The 18,164-nt window shown below is 45.1% G+C and overlaps 4 protein-coding genes across 4 annotated transcripts; 2 read left to right on the top strand and 2 right to left on the bottom strand.

Annotated features, from left to right (window-relative positions):
• Positions 1-6,595: 6,595 nt before the first annotated feature.
• Positions 6,596-10,746, bottom strand: LOC101780752 (uncharacterized protein At4g14342). Its single transcript, XM_004958034.3, has 5 exons — positions 10,605-10,746; positions 9,847-9,926; positions 8,800-8,885; positions 8,600-8,723; positions 6,596-6,883 (listed from the first exon to the last, which is right to left on the bottom strand). Exons 2-5 carry the CDS (start codon positions 9,850-9,852, stop codon positions 6,836-6,838), a joined length of 264 nt encoding a protein of 87 aa, XP_004958091.1. The 5' UTR covers positions 9,853-9,926; positions 10,605-10,746; the 3' UTR covers positions 6,596-6,835.
• Positions 10,747-11,141: 395 nt separating this feature from the next.
• LOC101753070 (GDSL esterase/lipase At5g03600) lies at positions 11,142-12,360 on the top strand. Its single transcript, XM_004959716.1, has 3 exons — positions 11,142-11,190; positions 11,298-11,519; positions 11,597-12,360. Exons 1-3 carry the CDS (start codon positions 11,142-11,144, stop codon positions 12,358-12,360), a joined length of 1,035 nt encoding a protein of 344 aa, XP_004959773.1.
• Positions 12,361-13,564: 1,204 nt separating this feature from the next.
• On the top strand, positions 13,565-14,946 carry LOC101781155 (protein YABBY 7). Its single transcript, XM_004958035.2, has 6 exons — positions 13,565-13,657; positions 13,772-13,906; positions 14,019-14,127; positions 14,236-14,284; positions 14,533-14,608; positions 14,743-14,946. The coding sequence occupies exons 1-6, from the start codon at positions 13,565-13,567 to the stop codon at positions 14,779-14,781; spliced, it is 501 nt and encodes a 166-aa protein (XP_004958092.1). The 3' UTR covers positions 14,782-14,946.
• A 125-nt stretch (positions 14,947-15,071) lies between these two features.
• Positions 15,072-18,153, bottom strand: LOC101781549 (pre-mRNA-splicing factor 18). The gene is made up of 2 exons (XM_004958036.1): positions 17,128-18,153; positions 15,072-15,709 (listed from the first exon to the last, which is right to left on the bottom strand). The coding sequence occupies exons 1-2, from the start codon at positions 18,046-18,048 to the stop codon at positions 15,305-15,307; spliced, it is 1,326 nt and encodes a 441-aa protein (XP_004958093.1). The 5' UTR covers positions 18,049-18,153; the 3' UTR covers positions 15,072-15,304.
• Between the last annotated feature and the right edge of the window lie 11 nt (positions 18,154-18,164).

Raw genomic sequence — 18,164 nt, forward strand, 5'->3', positions numbered from 1 at the left:
TCCTCCTAGAATCGGAGCTCTTCCATGGCGAAGTACGGTGCCGCCCAGTGGAGAAATGCTTGCTGAGATGATCACAGTCTGCAAGTTCAACAAGTTTTGTAGTGCTAAGGTATGAATTTTTGTACATAGAGATGGCTTCTGCTGCTGGAGGTAGTGGCGATGGTGGGGCGATCGTCGTCCCTCTCGTGGCAAGGGGAAAACCATAGTTGGCCCTCATGATAAGCCGAAGAAAATGAGTACGTGGGAGAAAGCAATGCTTCGTTATTTGCAAAGATGTCATGAAGATGTTGTTACGACGAGTCAGGAACCTCCTTTTGGTGGTCGTTATGCTCCACCACCAGTTCCGGGTGTTTCACATCCACTTAGTACTACCGTTGTAGGAGGCACAAATAAACCACAGGATAAGGCTGGGTCAGTGAAACCTTCGTCTTCGCCGCCTAAGGATGCTTAAAGTCCTCCTAGATAGTACTAAGTGGATGGTTTGTCGTAGTATATCATGTTGTTTGGATCTGAAATTTAAATATGTGTATTTCTATCTATATCTAAACTTTCAGCATCATTTGCACTACAAAGTTTGACATGCTTTCAATCGTGAATAGCATGTAGATAAGTCATAAAGCATATCAAATAACCATCAATAGGCACGTAAAGATGAATTTTGATACGAAATGAAAATGACACACTTATTCGCAACAAGAGAATCTAATATTTGTAATCATTGAAGGATGAGGAAATAATATAATTGAATTGGTAAAAAAACAACTACCATATAACCTAATATTTATATCGTTGGCAAGATATGAGAGACCCGCGTGCTAAAAATTATATGTGTACAACAGAAATAAAAAAGGAAAAAAGATATGTAATCCATTTTCATGCGTAATCCATTTTCATGTGTAATCTATTTTCATGCGTAATACAATGCAGATGGATCGGCAATGGATGTATAACGCGAACAGACGGAGCAAGGAGTTTATTGATGGCTTGCATTATTTTCTCGAAGTGGCCAGCGAACAAGCCAGAGAACGGGTTCATATGTTGTCAATGTTCCAATGCAATAACAATAAGGACTATTCACAGGCTTCTTGGGGAATTATTCATAGCCACTTGTTTAGATATAGTTTCATGCCTAACTATTTAGTTTGGACCAAGCACGGTGAAAGAGGGGTTGTAATGGAAGACGAGGAAGAGGAGGAGGATGACAACATTCCGGACTGAGCTGCAGGCCAAGCTTTTGCAGATACTATAATGGACGAGGCTGATGAAGATGAGTTTGCAAAAGACGGACCTACTGATGACCTTGGTCAGGTGCTACGGGATGCACACAGAGATTGCGAAACTGAGAAGGAAGCAGCAAAGTTGCAGCGCATGATAGATGATCACCAAAAATTGTTGTACCCAGATTGCCATCAGGGCCATAAAAAAATGGGTACCACACTAGAATTTATGCAATGGAAGACCAAAAATGGTGTGTCCAATAAGGTATTTCAGGGGATGTTGAAAATTGTCAAGATTCTTCCTGAGAGTAATGAATTGTCGTCCACAACATATGAAGCTAAATAGATTTTTTGCCCTTTAGGATTGGAGGTTCAGAAGATGCACGCATGCCCTGATGACTGTTACCTCTCTCGTGGTGCTGAATACGAGAAACTGGATGCTTGTCCCGTGTGCAAAGCACTGCGGTATAAGATCAGGCGAGATGATCCTGGTGATGTCGAGGGGTAGCCTCCCAAGAAGAGAGTTCCCGCGAAGGTAATGTGGTATTGCGGGACCCACCGAACAACTATAAAGTATGTAAAATAAAACTATAAATAGTTAATTATTTTCTACCTAATATAATTATTCGTGTAAAATTCACATATTTCTAAATTATAGATGTTAAATATTCAACAGGGACTCTTGAAGAAGGAAAGAGTAGCGGCAATATGTGAAGGTTTCATTGGATTCCTAGTGGACGAGGTGGTAAATCCACAAGGAGAATTTTATTACGATGGACGAAAATTAGACGTTCCGAGCAACGCCTCGACGGAAAGATCGTAGATAGTTTGATTTGTATAATATGCTCAGATTTTAATAGTACGCTAAAAATTGTATATATATACTAAAAATTATATATATAGTAATTGTATAAATACTAGTTTGATTCGTTTAAAACTTTAAATACTAGTTTGATTTGATTATAAAAAAAGTCTCAACTAGTAAAGGTTAACTAAAAGGGTACGTACGTGATGTATGAAATTATAGGCGCATGCAGGCGCTTGCATGGCGCGCGCTTGAAATTTAAGGAGGACTTTAGTCCCAGTTGAAAAACCTAAATGAGACTAAAGGGGCCCCTTTTACTCCCGGTTGGTGGGTCCTGTCCTGCCAACCGGTTGGTGGGCCCTATCCCGCGCTTGGCGTGGCAGGCCCTTTAGTCCCGGTTGATAGGTTTTTACCAACCGGGATTAAAGGGGTCTTTTGTCCCGGTTGAGTGACCCGCACCCCTTTCGTCTCGATTGGTTTATTCCGAATGGATTTTCGGGAGATTTGCTCCCTACCAACCGGAACTAAAAGCCCGTTTTCCACCGGTGGTCAAAACCTAGAGCATAATCGATCGAGACTAATCAAGAACCTAATCAGCATGTTCAGTAGCAAGCATGCATGATAGCTAGCCACCCTCTAGCACCTGTCCACCTAGCTACTAGAGATATCGAGGAAATTCTCGATGGACTCTTCGAGCTCCTCCATAACGGCCTTCCAGCCGGCATGCGTTGGGTTGATGTCATCCCAGTAGAAGTGCCTGTCCGGTTTGGAGCACACGGTGTACTGAGCCTTGCCGCCGTTCTCCATCTGGCCGCAGTACCCACTCTCTGGTCGAAGCTCTCGCAGCACGGCTCCAGCTTGTACTTGAACTTGTTAGCTCGTGAACCTGCGATCAGACAGACATGCGGGCTTGATCGGAATTAGTAGCGTCAACGATTGATCTTCTGAAACTGAGAGAGCCGAAGGAGGTTCAAAGGATAGCTAAGCAAGCGTTGTAAGTATGATCTGCCCTACCGGAATTGTGATTGACGACGAGGTGATTGAACGTCGATCGCTTTCAGATCGAGGTTGAAGACGGCCTCACCTTCTCTTCGAGGTACGCGTTGTGGATGCTTGCGACCTTGTTGCCGTCACACGAGTCGTCGTAGCCGTCGCCACATATGAAATTAATAAGTGTGGCGATCGATCGGGCGGCAGACGGTGTGTGTACTGGTCCTCACCTCGGCATTGGTCATGTCCTTGACCTGTGCATAGTCGCGCTTGCCGGAGAATGCGATGAGGGCGACCGAATGCTTGAGGTCTTCGTCTATGATGCCGAATGCTGCAGCAGAGGAGTAGAGTACTAGTGTTCTACGCTAGTTGTATGCGTCTTAACAACCTCATCTAAAAACTGGCCAGGAATTCAGTAACATCTTCAACATTATTCCCAGCCTCGTAGGATCGTGAACAAGTATTACCGTAGAGGTCTCCTTGCGTTTCGATCCCTCGAACGGTAGACGATATCGGCGTACGGGTTCCCTTTGGTGTAACAAAAATCATGCAAGCTAGCTTCCGACGTCCTGTTTACCGTACGTGTCCTCACGCTGCGCTTGTTCTCTGTGGTTTCAGTCAGTTGAGTAGCATGCTCATGTAAACTCTTGTACATGTAATTGCCTATTCATGGGCCATTGGGAGAGGAATTAAGTGCGACATTGTATACTTTTGCATGATAGTCAGAGCGACAGGTTCTGAGCCTTTCCTTCTAAACGACTAAACCTACCCTCCCTTTTTTTTTTCCATTTCGCGTCACCATGAGTGACACCATCACTTTTTCTCCGCAGTTGCATCCTCGTCCTCCCTATCCAAGCAGGCCATCTACGGTGTCAACATCAAGAGCCTTTATTCGAATTGCACACGACACGCAGTTCCTCAGTTACATGTACGGTGCTAGAAGAACCACCTCATCATCTTCTTTAGACGCTTCGAAGTACAATCCCATGTCAACACCGACACATCAATGTCGACTGGGTGGGGTTTCTTAACACTAGATGACCTACGTTTGGTACCATATGATGTTAGGGCATCCCACCCAGTCGGCATCGATGTGTCAGCGTTGATGTGGTATCGAAGGTTGAAGCACCCAAGGACGATGAGGAAGAGGTTCTTCCAGACTGCATGTCGAGGGTGATAGGAACAAGGCTGTTGATGTTGACATCGTGGGTGGCATTGGAGGAGGGGAGGTCACTGCAGTGTAAACGGTCACATAGACAAGAGAGGCGGTGGTGGAGTTGTTGAGGGCACTATCGTGGTTGAGTTGATGGCAGTGTTCGCGTACACGGCCGTTTAGCCCGTTTACACGACGTTTAATTTAGACGCTACGACAGTGCCTAGCCGTGTCCATTTAATCACCCGTTTAGCCTGTTTAATGGCCGTTTAACCCGTTTAATTGGCCATTTAGTCTGAATAAAGAGCTAAGGTGTAGGTGGCCGACTGTTTAGCGTTTAGCATTTAGGGTAACATTGGTTGGTGACAGTGTCAATCCATGGTGATGCAAAGCAGAAAAAAAGGAGGTAGAGTTCAAATGAAGGTTCAAAACCTATCACTCTGATTACCATGTAAACATATACTATAGAATTCCACATTATATTCATATCTCAATGGCCCATATATAGGCAAAGTACATGTGCAAGGGACTACATGAGCCGGGAGGAGAATATCTCAGCCTAGTAGATCGAGTACGAGCCTATTTGAATGGGTTAAAACTTAGTCTAAAGTTTAAAGTTTAGACGTCTAAACTTTAACGGACTAAACTTAGTCTTGTCCTATTTGGATGCAGGGCTAATTTTTATCGTTGTATTGATCAAAGTCCGTTATACCTCAGGTGGGGCCTGCGGCGACGCCTCATTCTTTTGGGGAGGGTATTTTTGTCTTTTGGCAACCATATCTCAAATTAGAATCATTGGCTAGGTTTGGAGGGCTAATGAATTAAAGTTTAGGCTCTACTCGAATCCAAAGTTTAAATTTTAGTCAGCTAAAAAGTAGCCAACCCCCAACTAAACTTTCATTAGCCCTCCAAACCCAGCTAATTTTAGATATGAATGGCAAAAGAGCAAAATACCCTCCACCAAAAATTTTATCCTTCTTCTCTCACACTCCAAGGGCAGGATGACTTTTATCGACAAATGGACTAAAAATTAGCTCTGACATCAAACAGGACAGGGTTAATTTTAACCGGCTAAAGTTTGGGCATCTAAACTTTAGCTAGGCTAAACATTAGTTTTAGTCCATCCAAACAGACCGAGGGTTGGCTAATTTTTAAGCTGACTAAAGTTTAGCCCCTGTGTCCTGTTTGGATAGACTAAAACTAAAGTTTAGCCATAACTAAAGTTTAGATGTCTAAACTTTAGCTGGCTAAAATTAGCTATGTCATGTTTGAAGTCAGAGCTAATTTTTAGCATATTTATTGATAAAAGTCCATTCTACCCCTTAGAGTGCAGGAAATGAAAGAATAAAAATTTTGGTGTGAGGGTATTTTGAATTTTTGTTATTCGTATCTAGAATTAGCATCATTATCTGAGTTTGAAGGGCTAATGAATAAAATTTTAGTTGGGAGCTGGCTAATCTTTATCCCACCTATTTAGATCATCGGCTAATTTTTAGCTGACTAAAGTTTAGCCTCCGTATCCAAACATAATCTAAGTCTACGAGTCTGCATCTACGAAGAACTTACGCCAGAAGACCACAAGTTCCGTCGTACCAAGAGAATCTGTTCGCCGCTAAAAAAAAAGAGAGAATCTGTTGGCCAATGGATGGGAAAGTCTCCGGCTCGTTCACTCTCTAGTACCGTGGTCTATACGTTACTGACACCGTTCTAGCATCTGGTTTTGTTCGATGGAACAAGGTTGGGTTGGCGCCGCCCGTCGCCGACGACGAATCGAGAGATTATATTGCACAATGAACATGTCGATGTGTGTCTCTTTGGGCATGCAAAGGACCACAAGAGTGCACAAAGAGGCACACAGGCTGATGTTAAGAATGATTACGAGTAATTAATACCACAGAGATCACGTACCGATTCTGCAGCACTATCTAGTAAACCAATCGCGTATAGTCTCTAAACATTGTAAGAAATTAAACCACAGACAGCAGTAAAGAAAAGGGGAGAAGGCGGATGATACTCTCACGATGCGCCGGCTTTTGGGTGGTGAAGCGCGCATGGGCGCATGGCAACTACGTTAAGCCGCCGGCGGCAACACCGGCCACCCAGTGCGCGTCGCTCGCTTCCGGTGAAGCCTCGAGATGGCAAGGAGAGAATGAGAGATGGGAATGGTCTGTGGCAAAGGCTCAGGACGCGTCGTTCTTATGCACGCCAGTGGCCGTGGGGATCGGATCAGCTCCGCCCGCGTCGCGTGACTCACCTTGCGAACAAGTCCCTGGCTCCTGCTATCCTTTTCTTCTTTCTCGTTCTCAATGACAGGTGGGCCCATCCCCTCTCCCTCTAGGCCTCTCCTCTGTAGTTCCCAAACATAGTATTGTACCTGGAAAACCTCGAGATTGGAAATTTAATTGATTTTACTCGAGGAGAATCCCAACATATAGCAGCAACCGGTTGTTAACAATGCATAAATATTCTGAAAAATGGGATTCGTGATGAAGATCCATGTAGGACAAGCCAAAAGCGTACAAGCAGCCTTTTCTCATGACAAGGGAATTCAAAGTTTCGAACATAGCCACAGATGATACTAGGGTGGCCAATCTAGTGCGTCCCTTCGGTAGCAGACCGGAGCTAAACATAAGCTATCGTAGCAATGCACTAGGATCATGCAGAAGGTCCTCAGTCTTCGTCTCTCTCAGGAGGGAGGCCACATGGAAGCAACATTTTCTGCGACACGGAAACAATGGATCATTACTCTTAATTTCAAGTTCTCAACGAACAAGCAAGGTTCAATCATCAATGGTTAAATATCAAAACAAATCTTTAGATCATGGTGCACATTGGAAGTCATGGTACCAGAATGAAACACTTTTAGCCTGCTAAATTAGACAGAGATACAATAAAATTAATGGCAGGCATGATTGCAATTTAGTAAAGAAGCTCATTAGCGAATTGTGTACAACAGCTCTGCTTTTCATATTTTTTTTTTGTGTTACAAAACTTGATTTAACCTTGTAGTAACCAGGTCATCTACTACTCCAATTTTCTAATACCCTTATTCACTTTCACTAAAGATTTAACAAAATATTTGAACTTTAAGATCAAATTAGAAACTTCAACTTAAAAATTGCACATCAGGCTGCATTTTAGATGACAAGGTGGTGAAGACCTAGCCTATCTACCACCACGGTTGATGTGATTGAGTCCAGAAAATGTCCATAGTATAGAACAATCTGTTCGGAAAAACATAGGGCCCCAATTCTCGATTGGTAAGATATTGACGCTTCAAAAGCTCAATAGGTATATCAGGAAAACAATCCCTAAGGGATATGGCTTTAACAACTGATTCTATTTGCTAAAACTCATCTGATATTTGCTACTTGCGGCATTCATCTTACTTTTGGGTGTGGACAATCAATAGAATAGTTCATACGTCTTCTAGCAGTGCCATATCAAAGTGCATTTGTTGTTGCCTGAATACCTAATAAAAAACCAACACTTCATTAACTACTTCAACAATATATCTAATTACATGTGGAAGGATCCTTTAACCAGCACTGATTCTACTCAAGCCATCTCGTCCCTTGCAGGGGCCAGGGAGAGAGGAGGCTCTGCTGTTGGTAGCATCATGAAAATCAGAAGTGCTGCTGCAGCTAGATTCCAATCAAGTTGTATTGGGGTTTTGTAAAGAAACCTTATTCAGCTGGGAATTGCTAGCCAAGCAGGAAAAAAAACTCAACCAGAGGGAGTCCTTTGATTTTGTCTTAAAAAAGCTGGTACCAAGATTCGAACCCAGGCCAGCAACTTCTGCAAACTTAGTAATATGCAAACTTAGTCCATTAAGAATAATTTAGAAAAGCTTATCCAACAAAAGAATAATGTAATCACATTTAGCTTTAATATATATGCCCCAGATTTGGTTTACACTTCGACCTAATTTTCAACTATAACTTACTCCCTCCGTTTCAAATTGTAGATCATTTTACCTTTTCTAGATACAAGATTTTTGCTATGCACCTAAATATATATTATGTCTAGGTACATAGCAAAAGCTATTAACCTAAAAATTGCAAAAACAACCTACAATTTGGGACGGAGGGAGTAGTAGAATAGTTAAATACTCTAATTATATGCCACAGATTTGGTCTACACTTCGATATAATTTTCAATTATAACTTTGTAGAATATTTAAAATTTGCCAAGCATACTTCTGACATACTATACTTAGTAGAAGAGTTAAAACTCACCAAACATACTTCATCGTAATCTAAATTAGAAGAAGAGTTAAAACTCACCAAATATACTTCATCATACTATAACTCAGTACTTAGTAGAGGAGTTAAAATTGGTCAAATGTACTTTGATATAATATAAGTGTATAACTTAGTAGAACAGTTAAAGCTTGCCAAACATGCTCTAGTAGAATAGTTAAAACTTCCATACCTGCATAAAATTGTAACGCTCTCTTCCAATTGATTCATTTTCAGCAATAGCAAAATATGCCAACATTGGATAGTGCCCAATATAAGAGGCATAGCTGTCCCTCTGGATGTTTACAGCCCATTCACTGTACATATTCAAAAATGTTAAGCATCACTCACAATTCATTTAGCCTTTTCTTAATGAAGAAAAAATATGCTTACAATCTGGTCAAGTCCGCATGCCCTGTACCAACATATTTGGCTTGAAGATGCTCAAGCTGAGAGTTTATGTTGAACCTATCGCTTGCCTTTGAAAATAATGAGTTGTGTTAGAAATCTTGCAGTCAAATGCCAAAAAACAATATACCCAAGAAACAGCACCGTGAAATATAATGACCCAGATAATCTGATGGGAATTTATAGGGGGGAAAAAACTTTTGGGCTCAAACGGGAAAACAAGGATGTCTTAAAAAACCAAGCAATACTCAACACAATTTCTTAGAATCAGCCAAGAAACTAGAAATGGACACAGTAATATCTGAAGTTCAAGGTATGTAGTGTTAAGTGAAGTTTAACAGATAAATCCACAGATTGAAAAATAAAAATCAGTGAGTAATGTGGTAAAGTGCTCAAGACCAACATGGCTCTGATCTCTTCAAAATGTCTATCAAGATCCTAATACACCTAGGTTATCTGAAATGGCAGATACTCCTACAGTCCTATTTCAAATATGTTCTGCAGAAGAACCTATTGGAAATTGTTGCTTCAGAGGGTACTCCCATAATACTATCTCAACATAACTAAAAATAGTACAATAAGTTCAGGAATATATCCTAGTACTTCAACTACGGATAAAGAGACAGCATTCTACCTGATAAACCCCTAATTGAGTTCAAGGCTTCAAACAGGAAGCTTCAGGAGCAAAGATCTCCTCAAGCAGTCAAGTCAAGCATGACCACAGGGATTTCTTAACTCTATTCCAGGCTTCTACTGTACTTTCTATTATGGCTAATTGACCCTACTTAGATATCTACAACAACGTGCAAAGAATTCCATAATTTCTAAACAAGGATTGAAGAACAGGTTCCCTTGTTTAACCGAAAGAAATTTGTTCAAGATCACAGTATACAGAATGCGCTAATCTGTTGTCTCGAGGGGTAGTTTCGACAACATAAGATGTCAAATGCCTGCAAGTAGCACCATGTACCACAGACAAGGCAGCAAGTTTACAAGGTAAGCAATCCAGGGAGATAGGTCAGACTACCAAACCTGCATGGTTGTCGATTGGTTTAGGCTGTCGCCTCAATGCAAGAGCCAAGAATCCCAGAATCAGAACCCACCTACTCAACCTGTAAACAAAAGGAGAAACAGAATTCATGAGTTGGCCCTGTTTCATGGCAGATAGTTTAATTTTGGAAAATGAACTGTGTTATTAGCACCGGACCAAACAGCTAATGAAATGGATGGACTGGATCATCTATTCTAGCAATATATTTGGATGCAATATGTGATTGCTACCAGATATGCGTGTGAACAGTCATGTTTAGCTTATTTGATTTGACATGCTTTTCTCAGTATTGGGATAGTGCAGGATATGAACATGGCTCTAGATAATTAGTCAAATATCAGTAAAAATGTACTTGTGCCTGATGAAAATTACTAAGCACAAGCTAGAACCATCAGTTATACTTTTGAAGTACTTAGCAGAAAGCCAATAACATTGCAGTGACTACCGTACCGAATTGCTGACTACGGGATACGGTTGGGGCGAGCTATTACGAAGAAAATACTACAGAAAATTGAGAACTTAATATTCACTGTACAATTGCAATGATATGCCATCGGGTTTAGCTGATTGATGAAGCAATCGATGAGAGAGAAGGAATCGATCTATCCGAGCAACCCTAACTGATTTGCTGTTTTACGCTTATGACGACTGCAAAGTTGAAGCAAATGCTTTGGTTTAAAAATACAGCTAGCCCGCTAGCCCTATTTGTCGTGTGGATCTGTGCTCGCCGCATACGTACCTCTTAGGTTGCTGGTGTGGTTGCTGTCGAAGTCGCTGCTCTCCTGGCGGCCGTGCGGGACGAAGACGAGCGGCGGACGACGACCTCCCGAGAAGCGAGCGAGCGGCGGCTGCAGGGTTGGGGGACAACCGGACAAGAAGGCCTGGGATGGGGGCCCATTAGTGAACGCTGGTCGTATGCATGTATTGGGGTGGTAGAGATGGGCCTCTTCTGCTGTACTGGCCCGGGTATTTTGAGGCCTGGTGAGATCCTAGAGAGAAAAGGCCCGCCAACCCGCCAACTCCGAGCAGGAATCGTCGGCTTTCTGACTTGTTGTTCGTCAGTGTAGCAGCTAGGCTTGGAAACGAGTTACAGTCGGCGGCGGACTGGGCAAACAAGCGCGCCTCCCCCACCCCCAGTAGGACTCGGAACTCGATCTCCCGTGTATAAATTGCGACGCTCGCCGTCGTCCTGGCACCACGACTCAGCAATTGACTCACCTCAACACCCGCGCCCCGCGCAACTCGCCTTCGATCGAAATCCAAGGAACCAGCCAACATGAAGCTTCTTTTCGCCGCCGTCTGCGGCCTCCTACTCCTGCTGAACGGTATGTGTTGTTCTGCTTGTTCTTGCTAATTTCTCCAGGTGGTTTACTTGCTGTCGTGCATTGTCCTGCTCTCGGATCGGAGCTTTAATTAACGTTGTTGTTAGCAGCTGCTCATGTGGAGTCCCGACGCCATCGCGACAGCGACTCGGGCCGGCGGTATAAGCTGTTCGTGTTCGGCGACGAGTTCGCCGACGCCGGCAACTTCCCGCTAGCAGACCTGACCAAGACGACGCGCGCATGGTACTACCCGTACGGCAGCAACGACAAGGAGCACGGCGCCACTCCAAGCGGCCGCTTCTCCAACGGCTTGGTCCTCTCTGATTTCTTCGGTACGTAATAATAAGCTCGGATCAGTACTTAATATTCTAAATCCTGGCCCTGTCTCATCAATACATAATTTGTGCAGCGAGGATTCTGGGGCGGAAGGAGTCCCCTCCGGCGGAGAGTAAGAGGAAGCAGGACGGCGTCGATCCGTCCGGCATGAACTTCGCCGTCGGCGGCGCCGGCGTGGTGGAGGGGACGAGCGACGCGCCCAGGCTCGGCAGGCAGGTGGACAAGTTCAAGAGGCTGGTCAGGCTCGGCATCATCGACGAGGACCTCACGGACTCCGTCGCGCTCATCGCCTTCTCCGGCAGGCGCGACTACGAGCGCTTCAACGACATGACCAGCACGGAGGTGAAGGCCAAGGCCCAGGAGGTGACGGACAAGATCGCCGACGCCGTGGACCAGCTGATGGACCTGGGCGTCGAGAAGGTGGTGGTGACCTCGCTGCCCCCGCTCGGGTGCACGCCGTGGCTGTCGAGGTCCGAGGACGGCGTCTACGATGCCAAGTGCGACAGCCAGAAGGTGGCGAGCATCCACAACTCGTACCTCGAGGAGAAGGTGTTCCAGGACGAGGCCGTCTTCAACCTCGACCTGAAAGCCGCATTCAGCCACTACGCGGGCCCGTCGCCGCGATCGAAGCAGTTCAAGTACAGGCTGGAGTCGTGCTGCGAGAGCTTCGACCAGAGCGGGTTCTGCGGGCAGGTGCAGGACGGTGAGCCGCAGTACAGCGTGGGGTCCAAGCCGGACAAGTTCTTCTACTGGGACGACATCAACCCGACCCATGCCGGATGGAAGGCCGTCGTCAACGAGTTCGAGGAGTCCATCAAGAACTACCTCAATATCTAGAGATACAGCTCTACTTAGACTTAGTTTATTTACATGCCAGTGACTGTGCTCACTATTATTAGTTTCAATCGAGTCTGTTCTCTAGGTTTCTCTACAAGTGGTCTCGTGCTAATTTTGTTGTTTCAACAATGGTGACGAGCTCGTGCTTTTTCTTCTCTTGCGCGGAGACCACTTCTGCGGTCATAAACATGTCCATCTAGGTTTCTTCTAAGTCAGATTTTTTAAATCTTGATTATCAATTATTAAAATTTGAGATCGATTTGATAACGCAAAAGACTAACCATGAAATTTAATTTATTTATTAATTAACTCTTTTTTTATTTTAAACATTAATATATTCTTATAGATATTGCTAGACAAGATTAAAAAGGTTTAACTTAGCACAAAGGTATATGGACTTTTTTTAATTAAAGGGAGTATATATGATAATATTTTGAACGTTCATAGTACAACAATACCAACATCTTCTTATCATCTTGAGATCTCTATCATCTTCGTCTATGTATGCATGCATGGGGATTAGAACGAGTCATTTTGTCGAGGAATCCCTTATTCAATAGGCGTACCTAGAATGGAGGAATCTTGAGTCTCGCAAGACGCTGAAACCACGTAAACGAGGAGCCCCTGCAAGGCAATCGAAATCTGAATCTGAGGAGCAGTAACTGTTTTGCCTAACCGGCAACACGAAGCAAGCCATGACATTTTCGCCATGACCCTCTGGCTTGCAGTTGCAGCAGCATGGATTTCTGAACAGAAGCTCGCCTGCGCAATGTGCCGCGCCTTCTTAAAGCTCTCTGCAGGTCGATGGCGACTGCGAGATGGCACCGATTTTCACATGCCTGGTTCTGGTCCGCCTGATAAGGATTTCCCTGAAAGGCTGAGACCTCCTTGTGGCCTGTACGAACCAGGACACTGTCCCGAAGCTCTCCATGGTTACCTCTGTCTGGGAACTGAGAGCCATTCACTTCATTGATTGCAAGCCCTGTCACTCACATGCTGCAAGCACATGTATGTACTTAACTTGCCCCGTTCTGCAAAGATAACGTTGGATTACTCGCTGAGCTTATGTATCCTCGTCGGCGCGCCTACAAATTGAGACCCACTTGAGCCTTGGTGACACACGCCAGGACAGTAGTAGAGTGATCATAGCCTCACACTGCCACAGTTGCCGCACCACGCTCTGACGCCTCTCTCGACGGCGGCCATGGCGTCCGCGGCGCACCACCCCTGCTTCGGCGGCCTCCTCCCGGAGCGGCTCGGCTACGTCCAGTGCAGCTTCTGCGCCACCATCCTACTGGTAACAACGACTTCGATATCCTGCATGCTCTGAAAATTCAAACCGCCAGACGCCAGAGCGCGCACGATTTTCACAGACGTGGCGTGCTGTGTGTGCACGCGTGTATACATGCAGGTGAGCGTCCCGTGCGGCGGCGGCCTGCAGCTGGAGACGGTGGCCGTGCAGTGCGGCAACTGCGCCGGCATCCTCTCCGTCACGGTGCCACCGTCGCCTCCGGCGTCCATCGAGCTACTGCTGCAGGTCACCACCGTTTATCTTTCGTAATCTAAGCATGGGTACGCGCATGGCTTGGTTCTTTGGGTTCCAGTTGCGCAGCGCCTGAAGAAGTATATCGCAACGCTGTGGCTGTCTGATGACACAGGAGCCGGCCCTTGATCCGCCGCCGAGGGACTCTGACGAGAGCAGTGCAGAGGACAGGGAGGCGGAGGCCGCAGTTGCAGAGAACCATGCATTCCCTGCGGTTAACAAACGTAGGTGACATGCAGTTTTACAGTCCTTTCCTATCGTCCTTTGAATCGATCGATCCATGGATGCTGAACGAGTAGCTGAATAAGCACCCTTTTGAAACATTTTCGCAGCTCCGGTGAGGAAGCAGCGGACGCCGTCAGCCTACAACTGCTTCATCAAGTAAGAGCGCCCAGCACTTGCCACCAGTTGCATAAGTACAAGAGCAACCAATCTAACGCTGTATATAATAGCCAATAGATGCCTCTGATACACTCATACAGGTTGAAGGCATAAAAATTGTATTTCATTGGAATTGTCAGCTATACAAACTAACTACTGGTTATGTTCTGATTGGAATTTAAACATATTAAACTGTTTATCAGGTGAGCGGCAATGAAATCTTTAATATGTGCTCAATCTGTTCTCAGGGAGGAGATAAGGAGGATCAAGGCGAGAGACCCTAACATAACCCATAAAGAGGCCTTCAGCGCTGCTTCGAAGAACGTAAGCACCCTTCAGCTGACTGCAAAGCTCCAAACTCTTTCTGCCTCACTAAGTTCTGCTTTGTACATCACTATCCATCAAAGATTCTTCATATTTTTTTTTAGCAAATTACCATATGGGTTGCTTCAATGCAGTGGGCTCACTTACCAAGAATCCAGCAGAAGGAAAACTGAAAGATCTGCTCCTGCTGCAAACAATTTCAAGATCTGCAAGCTGCAAAACAGGATTAACTGCGACCTGAATAAGGCAATGCTGTAGTCAGGTTCAGAAAAAGCAAACAGGATCCACGTTGTAGCTTCAGATGAGTTCCATGGACTTCCATTTTGTACATAAACCTTATGCGTGTGGTGCCAGAACTTGATAAATGCAGTATGGCTTGCAGCTCTTGTATCAGTAGTATTGACAGGACTAGGATATTATACGAAACCTAATGAATCCAGTAACACAACTGCAGCAGGACTGATAGTCAAACACGGTTTTATGAAATTAAGCATATAAAACTTGCTCAACCAGCTCTAGTGGTAAGCATAACATGTTGTAAGCAATTTGATTAACATCCATGACTCAGCTGCTGTTCCCTCCATCAGAACAATACAGAGAAAGAAAAGGAGGGAAGACTGAAGTTGATATTACACAAAGATCTCTAACTATATTTTGATCCAAGCTAGTGTATCAAAGCATCACTCTTTCAAAGCATCACTCTTTCGATGCGGGCATCAACCGGAGCCTTTCCTCAGAAGCTTTACCCGACCCATTCTCCTCTGACAAAAGTGCCTGCAGGTCACTCCCATTTGCCAGGCTGTTGAACTCCACTGATTTTGAGGGCAATGCTGGATAACGCCGCTGGCAAAGGGTCATTAGCCTCTTGATCGACTGAAGGTACTTGCGAGTGGTCTCATCGTTCATGATGTGAGCAACACTGTTTGTGTAAATCTTCTCTCGAGCAGAACGCTCATGGATACCAACCATAGTGACTCCAATAGGCCATGGTGCGTTCCCAATGGCCAGCTTGATGTATTGGTCCATTGCTGCTAAATAATCACGCTTCATGCAGCATTCAACAATAACAAGCAATGCTTGACGGATGTCATCAGGAAGAACCTAAACACATTCAACAATAGCCAGTGTCAGAGGTGCCAAACAATTTAAGAAAAGGCTGTAATAGAAAGGGAAAAAATGGAGAATATCTTTATAACATTAATAGTAATGTAAACATAACCAATATTCAGATGCACATCAAGATTTAGCTCAAGCATAGAGTGAATGGTAAGCTCAAACCCCAAATGGCAAGCGAGTAATAGTTGTATGAAAGCTTAGATTAATGCCTGGAAACCAGAATTTAGTTGACAGTTCAGCTGAATTGCAGAACCATATCCTAGGCCAGAGCCTATTTAACAACAAATTTGGAGCCACAGTGTGCCAGAATTAGGATCTCTGCTAGTACAGAACATATGCAAATGAATGAACCAAAACTTTGAATGTTTAAGAAAATGTTGTCCGTATGAAGGTAGGGCTTGAAATTTCACACACACAAAAAAAAAACACTCAACTCTCCTGCATTCCAAAATCTTCAAGTATGTCTTTTCATCAATTAATAAATCTGACAGCCAGAATATGAAAACTCCAAATATTTGGGACACATTAACTGTCTGTTTGTTTGTAGGTACTCCTTACATGCATAAGAAGTATACTGAACTTGCAAAGAATATATGCTGCAAAATGAACTTCAATTTGATACTCTTAGAAGAAGTGTTTATTTTATTTATCCGACATGAATTACTTCACATAAAATGTAAAATAAAATGATTTTAGAGAGACATGATATTTAGTGTAAAAGTAACAGTGTAACACAGAATGTGCAGGAAAGGCCAAATATAAAGTGCTGAAAACTAAGTATCACACTGATTGGGAATCAATATGCGCCTTGTATGTTTTCCATTATGGCATAGATATTCTACTACTACAGATCTCTTGCAAAAAGTAGTAGAGCAATCACAGGAAGACAGTGTTTCCATCTTTAGGTGATAACGTGAATTCCAAGTTACTGAAGAAATAACAGTTGAACATTTATATCCCTGTCGGGAAAAAAGCATTTTACTGGAGTCAAGTGACTGTAGGCCCAACAAAATCATGGTATAGTTTTAATGTCACTATCTTAGTTCCCTTGAATATCTCAAAAACTAGGTTGCTATTTATGCTCTGAAGCGCATACCTGAAACAAGCAAGACATTGTGAAGAGCAAGAACCAAAATGATTTAAGCAACAGATTGCAAACCCGATGAAAACTATGCAGAATTTTCCAATCTAGCTTAAAGGCCCTAAAATTGAACTTATCAGTCAGTTTCCCACAATCCTAAATTTCTGAGGTACACATTACTGCAACAAGATTCATTTTAAAATCTCACTCAATTTACTAATTTACAGTACATTTCTGCATAACTGTTTCTATTTGAAGTGCAATCAAGATAATAGCACAATCTAAGCAACCCACATATGGGAAATCGCATAAGAATTCATACCTTCTTCCTGCAGAACTCGAACAGGGGGCTGAGATACCGTGCACACTGCTTGAATGTTGCAACCATCGACTTCCCCTTGGCTGTCCGCTTCTCCAGCTCCGTCATATCATCCAGCTCCTGGTTCCACTCGTTAAGCAGCTTCTTGAAGAACACCAAAATCTTGTCTTCGTTGCAAAGCTCCTCAAACTTGGTCCTCATCCTCTTGGAATCCTTGTCTGCATCAGCATCGTCCCCGCTGCCCTTGCCATCCCCGTCATCCGCACTGTCCCCAGCAGCACCACCGTCACCACCATCGCCCCCGCCGACACGCTTCCCCTTGCCCTTGGCGTAGGTGTCCCTCCCGGACTTCTGCCGCTTGCGCATCTCGATCATGTCGCGGAGGAAGTCGTTGGTCTGCCCCTCGGTCATGTCGAGGTCGTCGATGTCGTCGATGACGCCGGACTTGAGCACGAGCTTGAAGCGCGCGAGGCGGGCGTCGTCGTCCTCCCCGAAAAGCGTGACGGGCTCGCGCAGCACGCGGAGGCGCCGCACCACCTCGTGCCGCGGGAGGTCGAGCTCGTCGATGCGGCGCTCCTCGGAGAGCAGCGCCTCCTCCTGCGTGGTCTTCTTCGGCGCGAGGGCGGGCGGGACGGAGGCCGACGAGGAGGCGGCGGCGGCGGCGGTGGAGGAGCTAGGGTTAGGGTTCCCCGCCGCCGCCTGGGCCGCGGCGTCGGGGTTGCTGGGGTCGGAGCCCGCTGTGCCCGCGGCGGAATCGGAGGAGGCCGCCGGCGCGCTGGCCTTGGCGAGGAGCTGGCGCTGCTCGTCCCGGCGCTTCTGGAGCTGCTTCTGCTCCAGCTCCGACCGCCGCACGAAGCTCTTCCCGCCGAAGTCCGCCGACGCCGACTTCCGCTTCTTCTCCAGTTCCCGCTTCAGAAGATCCATCGCGCTCCCGCCCGCTCGGCTTCGATTCTCCGGGAGGCGGTGCCGCGCCGCCGTGCCGGTGCGGATATCCTAGCCGAGGTCGGTGTGTTTGACCGCGCCCCCAAATAGAACACGAC

Source organism: Setaria italica, chromosome II (assembly GCF_000263155.2).
Source record: "Setaria italica strain Yugu1 chromosome II, Setaria_italica_v2.0, whole genome shotgun sequence".
Taxonomy (NCBI): Eukaryota; Viridiplantae; Streptophyta; class Magnoliopsida; order Poales; family Poaceae; genus Setaria; species Setaria italica.

Excerpts from the sequence above, each read along its gene's own strand:
- LOC101780752 (XM_004958034.3), bottom strand. Across the intron at positions 8,724-8,799 it reads CATGCGGACTTGACCAGATT|TGAATGGGCTGTAAACATCC; the intron begins GTAAGCATATTT and ends GAATATGTACAG. Across the intron at positions 6,884-8,599 it reads AGCGTTACAATTTTATGCAG|AAAATGTTGCTTCCATGTGG; the intron begins GTATGGAAGTTT and ends TCCGTGTCGCAG.
- LOC101753070 (XM_004959716.1), top strand. The coding sequence starts at position 11,142 with ATGAAGCTTCTTTTCGCCGCCGTCTGCGGCCTCCTACTCCTGCTGAAC. Across the intron at positions 11,191-11,297 it reads CCTCCTACTCCTGCTGAACG|CTGCTCATGTGGAGTCCCGA; the intron begins GTATGTGTTGTT and ends TGTTGTTAGCAG. Across the intron at positions 11,520-11,596 it reads GGTCCTCTCTGATTTCTTCG|CGAGGATTCTGGGGCGGAAG; the intron begins GTACGTAATAAT and ends TAATTTGTGCAG.
- LOC101781155 (XM_004958035.2), top strand. The coding sequence starts at position 13,565 with ATGGCGTCCGCGGCGCACCACCCCTGCTTCGGCGGCCTCCTCCCGGAG. Across the intron at positions 13,658-13,771 it reads TCTGCGCCACCATCCTACTG|GTGAGCGTCCCGTGCGGCGG; the intron begins GTAACAACGACT and ends GTATACATGCAG. Across the intron at positions 14,285-14,532 it reads GCCTACAACTGCTTCATCAA|GGAGGAGATAAGGAGGATCA; the intron begins GTAAGAGCGCCC and ends ATCTGTTCTCAG.
- LOC101781549 (XM_004958036.1), bottom strand. The coding sequence starts at position 18,048 with ATGGATCTTCTGAAGCGGGAACTGGAGAAGAAGCGGAAGTCGGCGTCG. Across the intron at positions 15,710-17,127 it reads TCGAGTTCTGCAGGAAGAAG|GTTCTTCCTGATGACATCCG; the intron begins GTATGAATTCTT and ends GAATGTGTTTAG.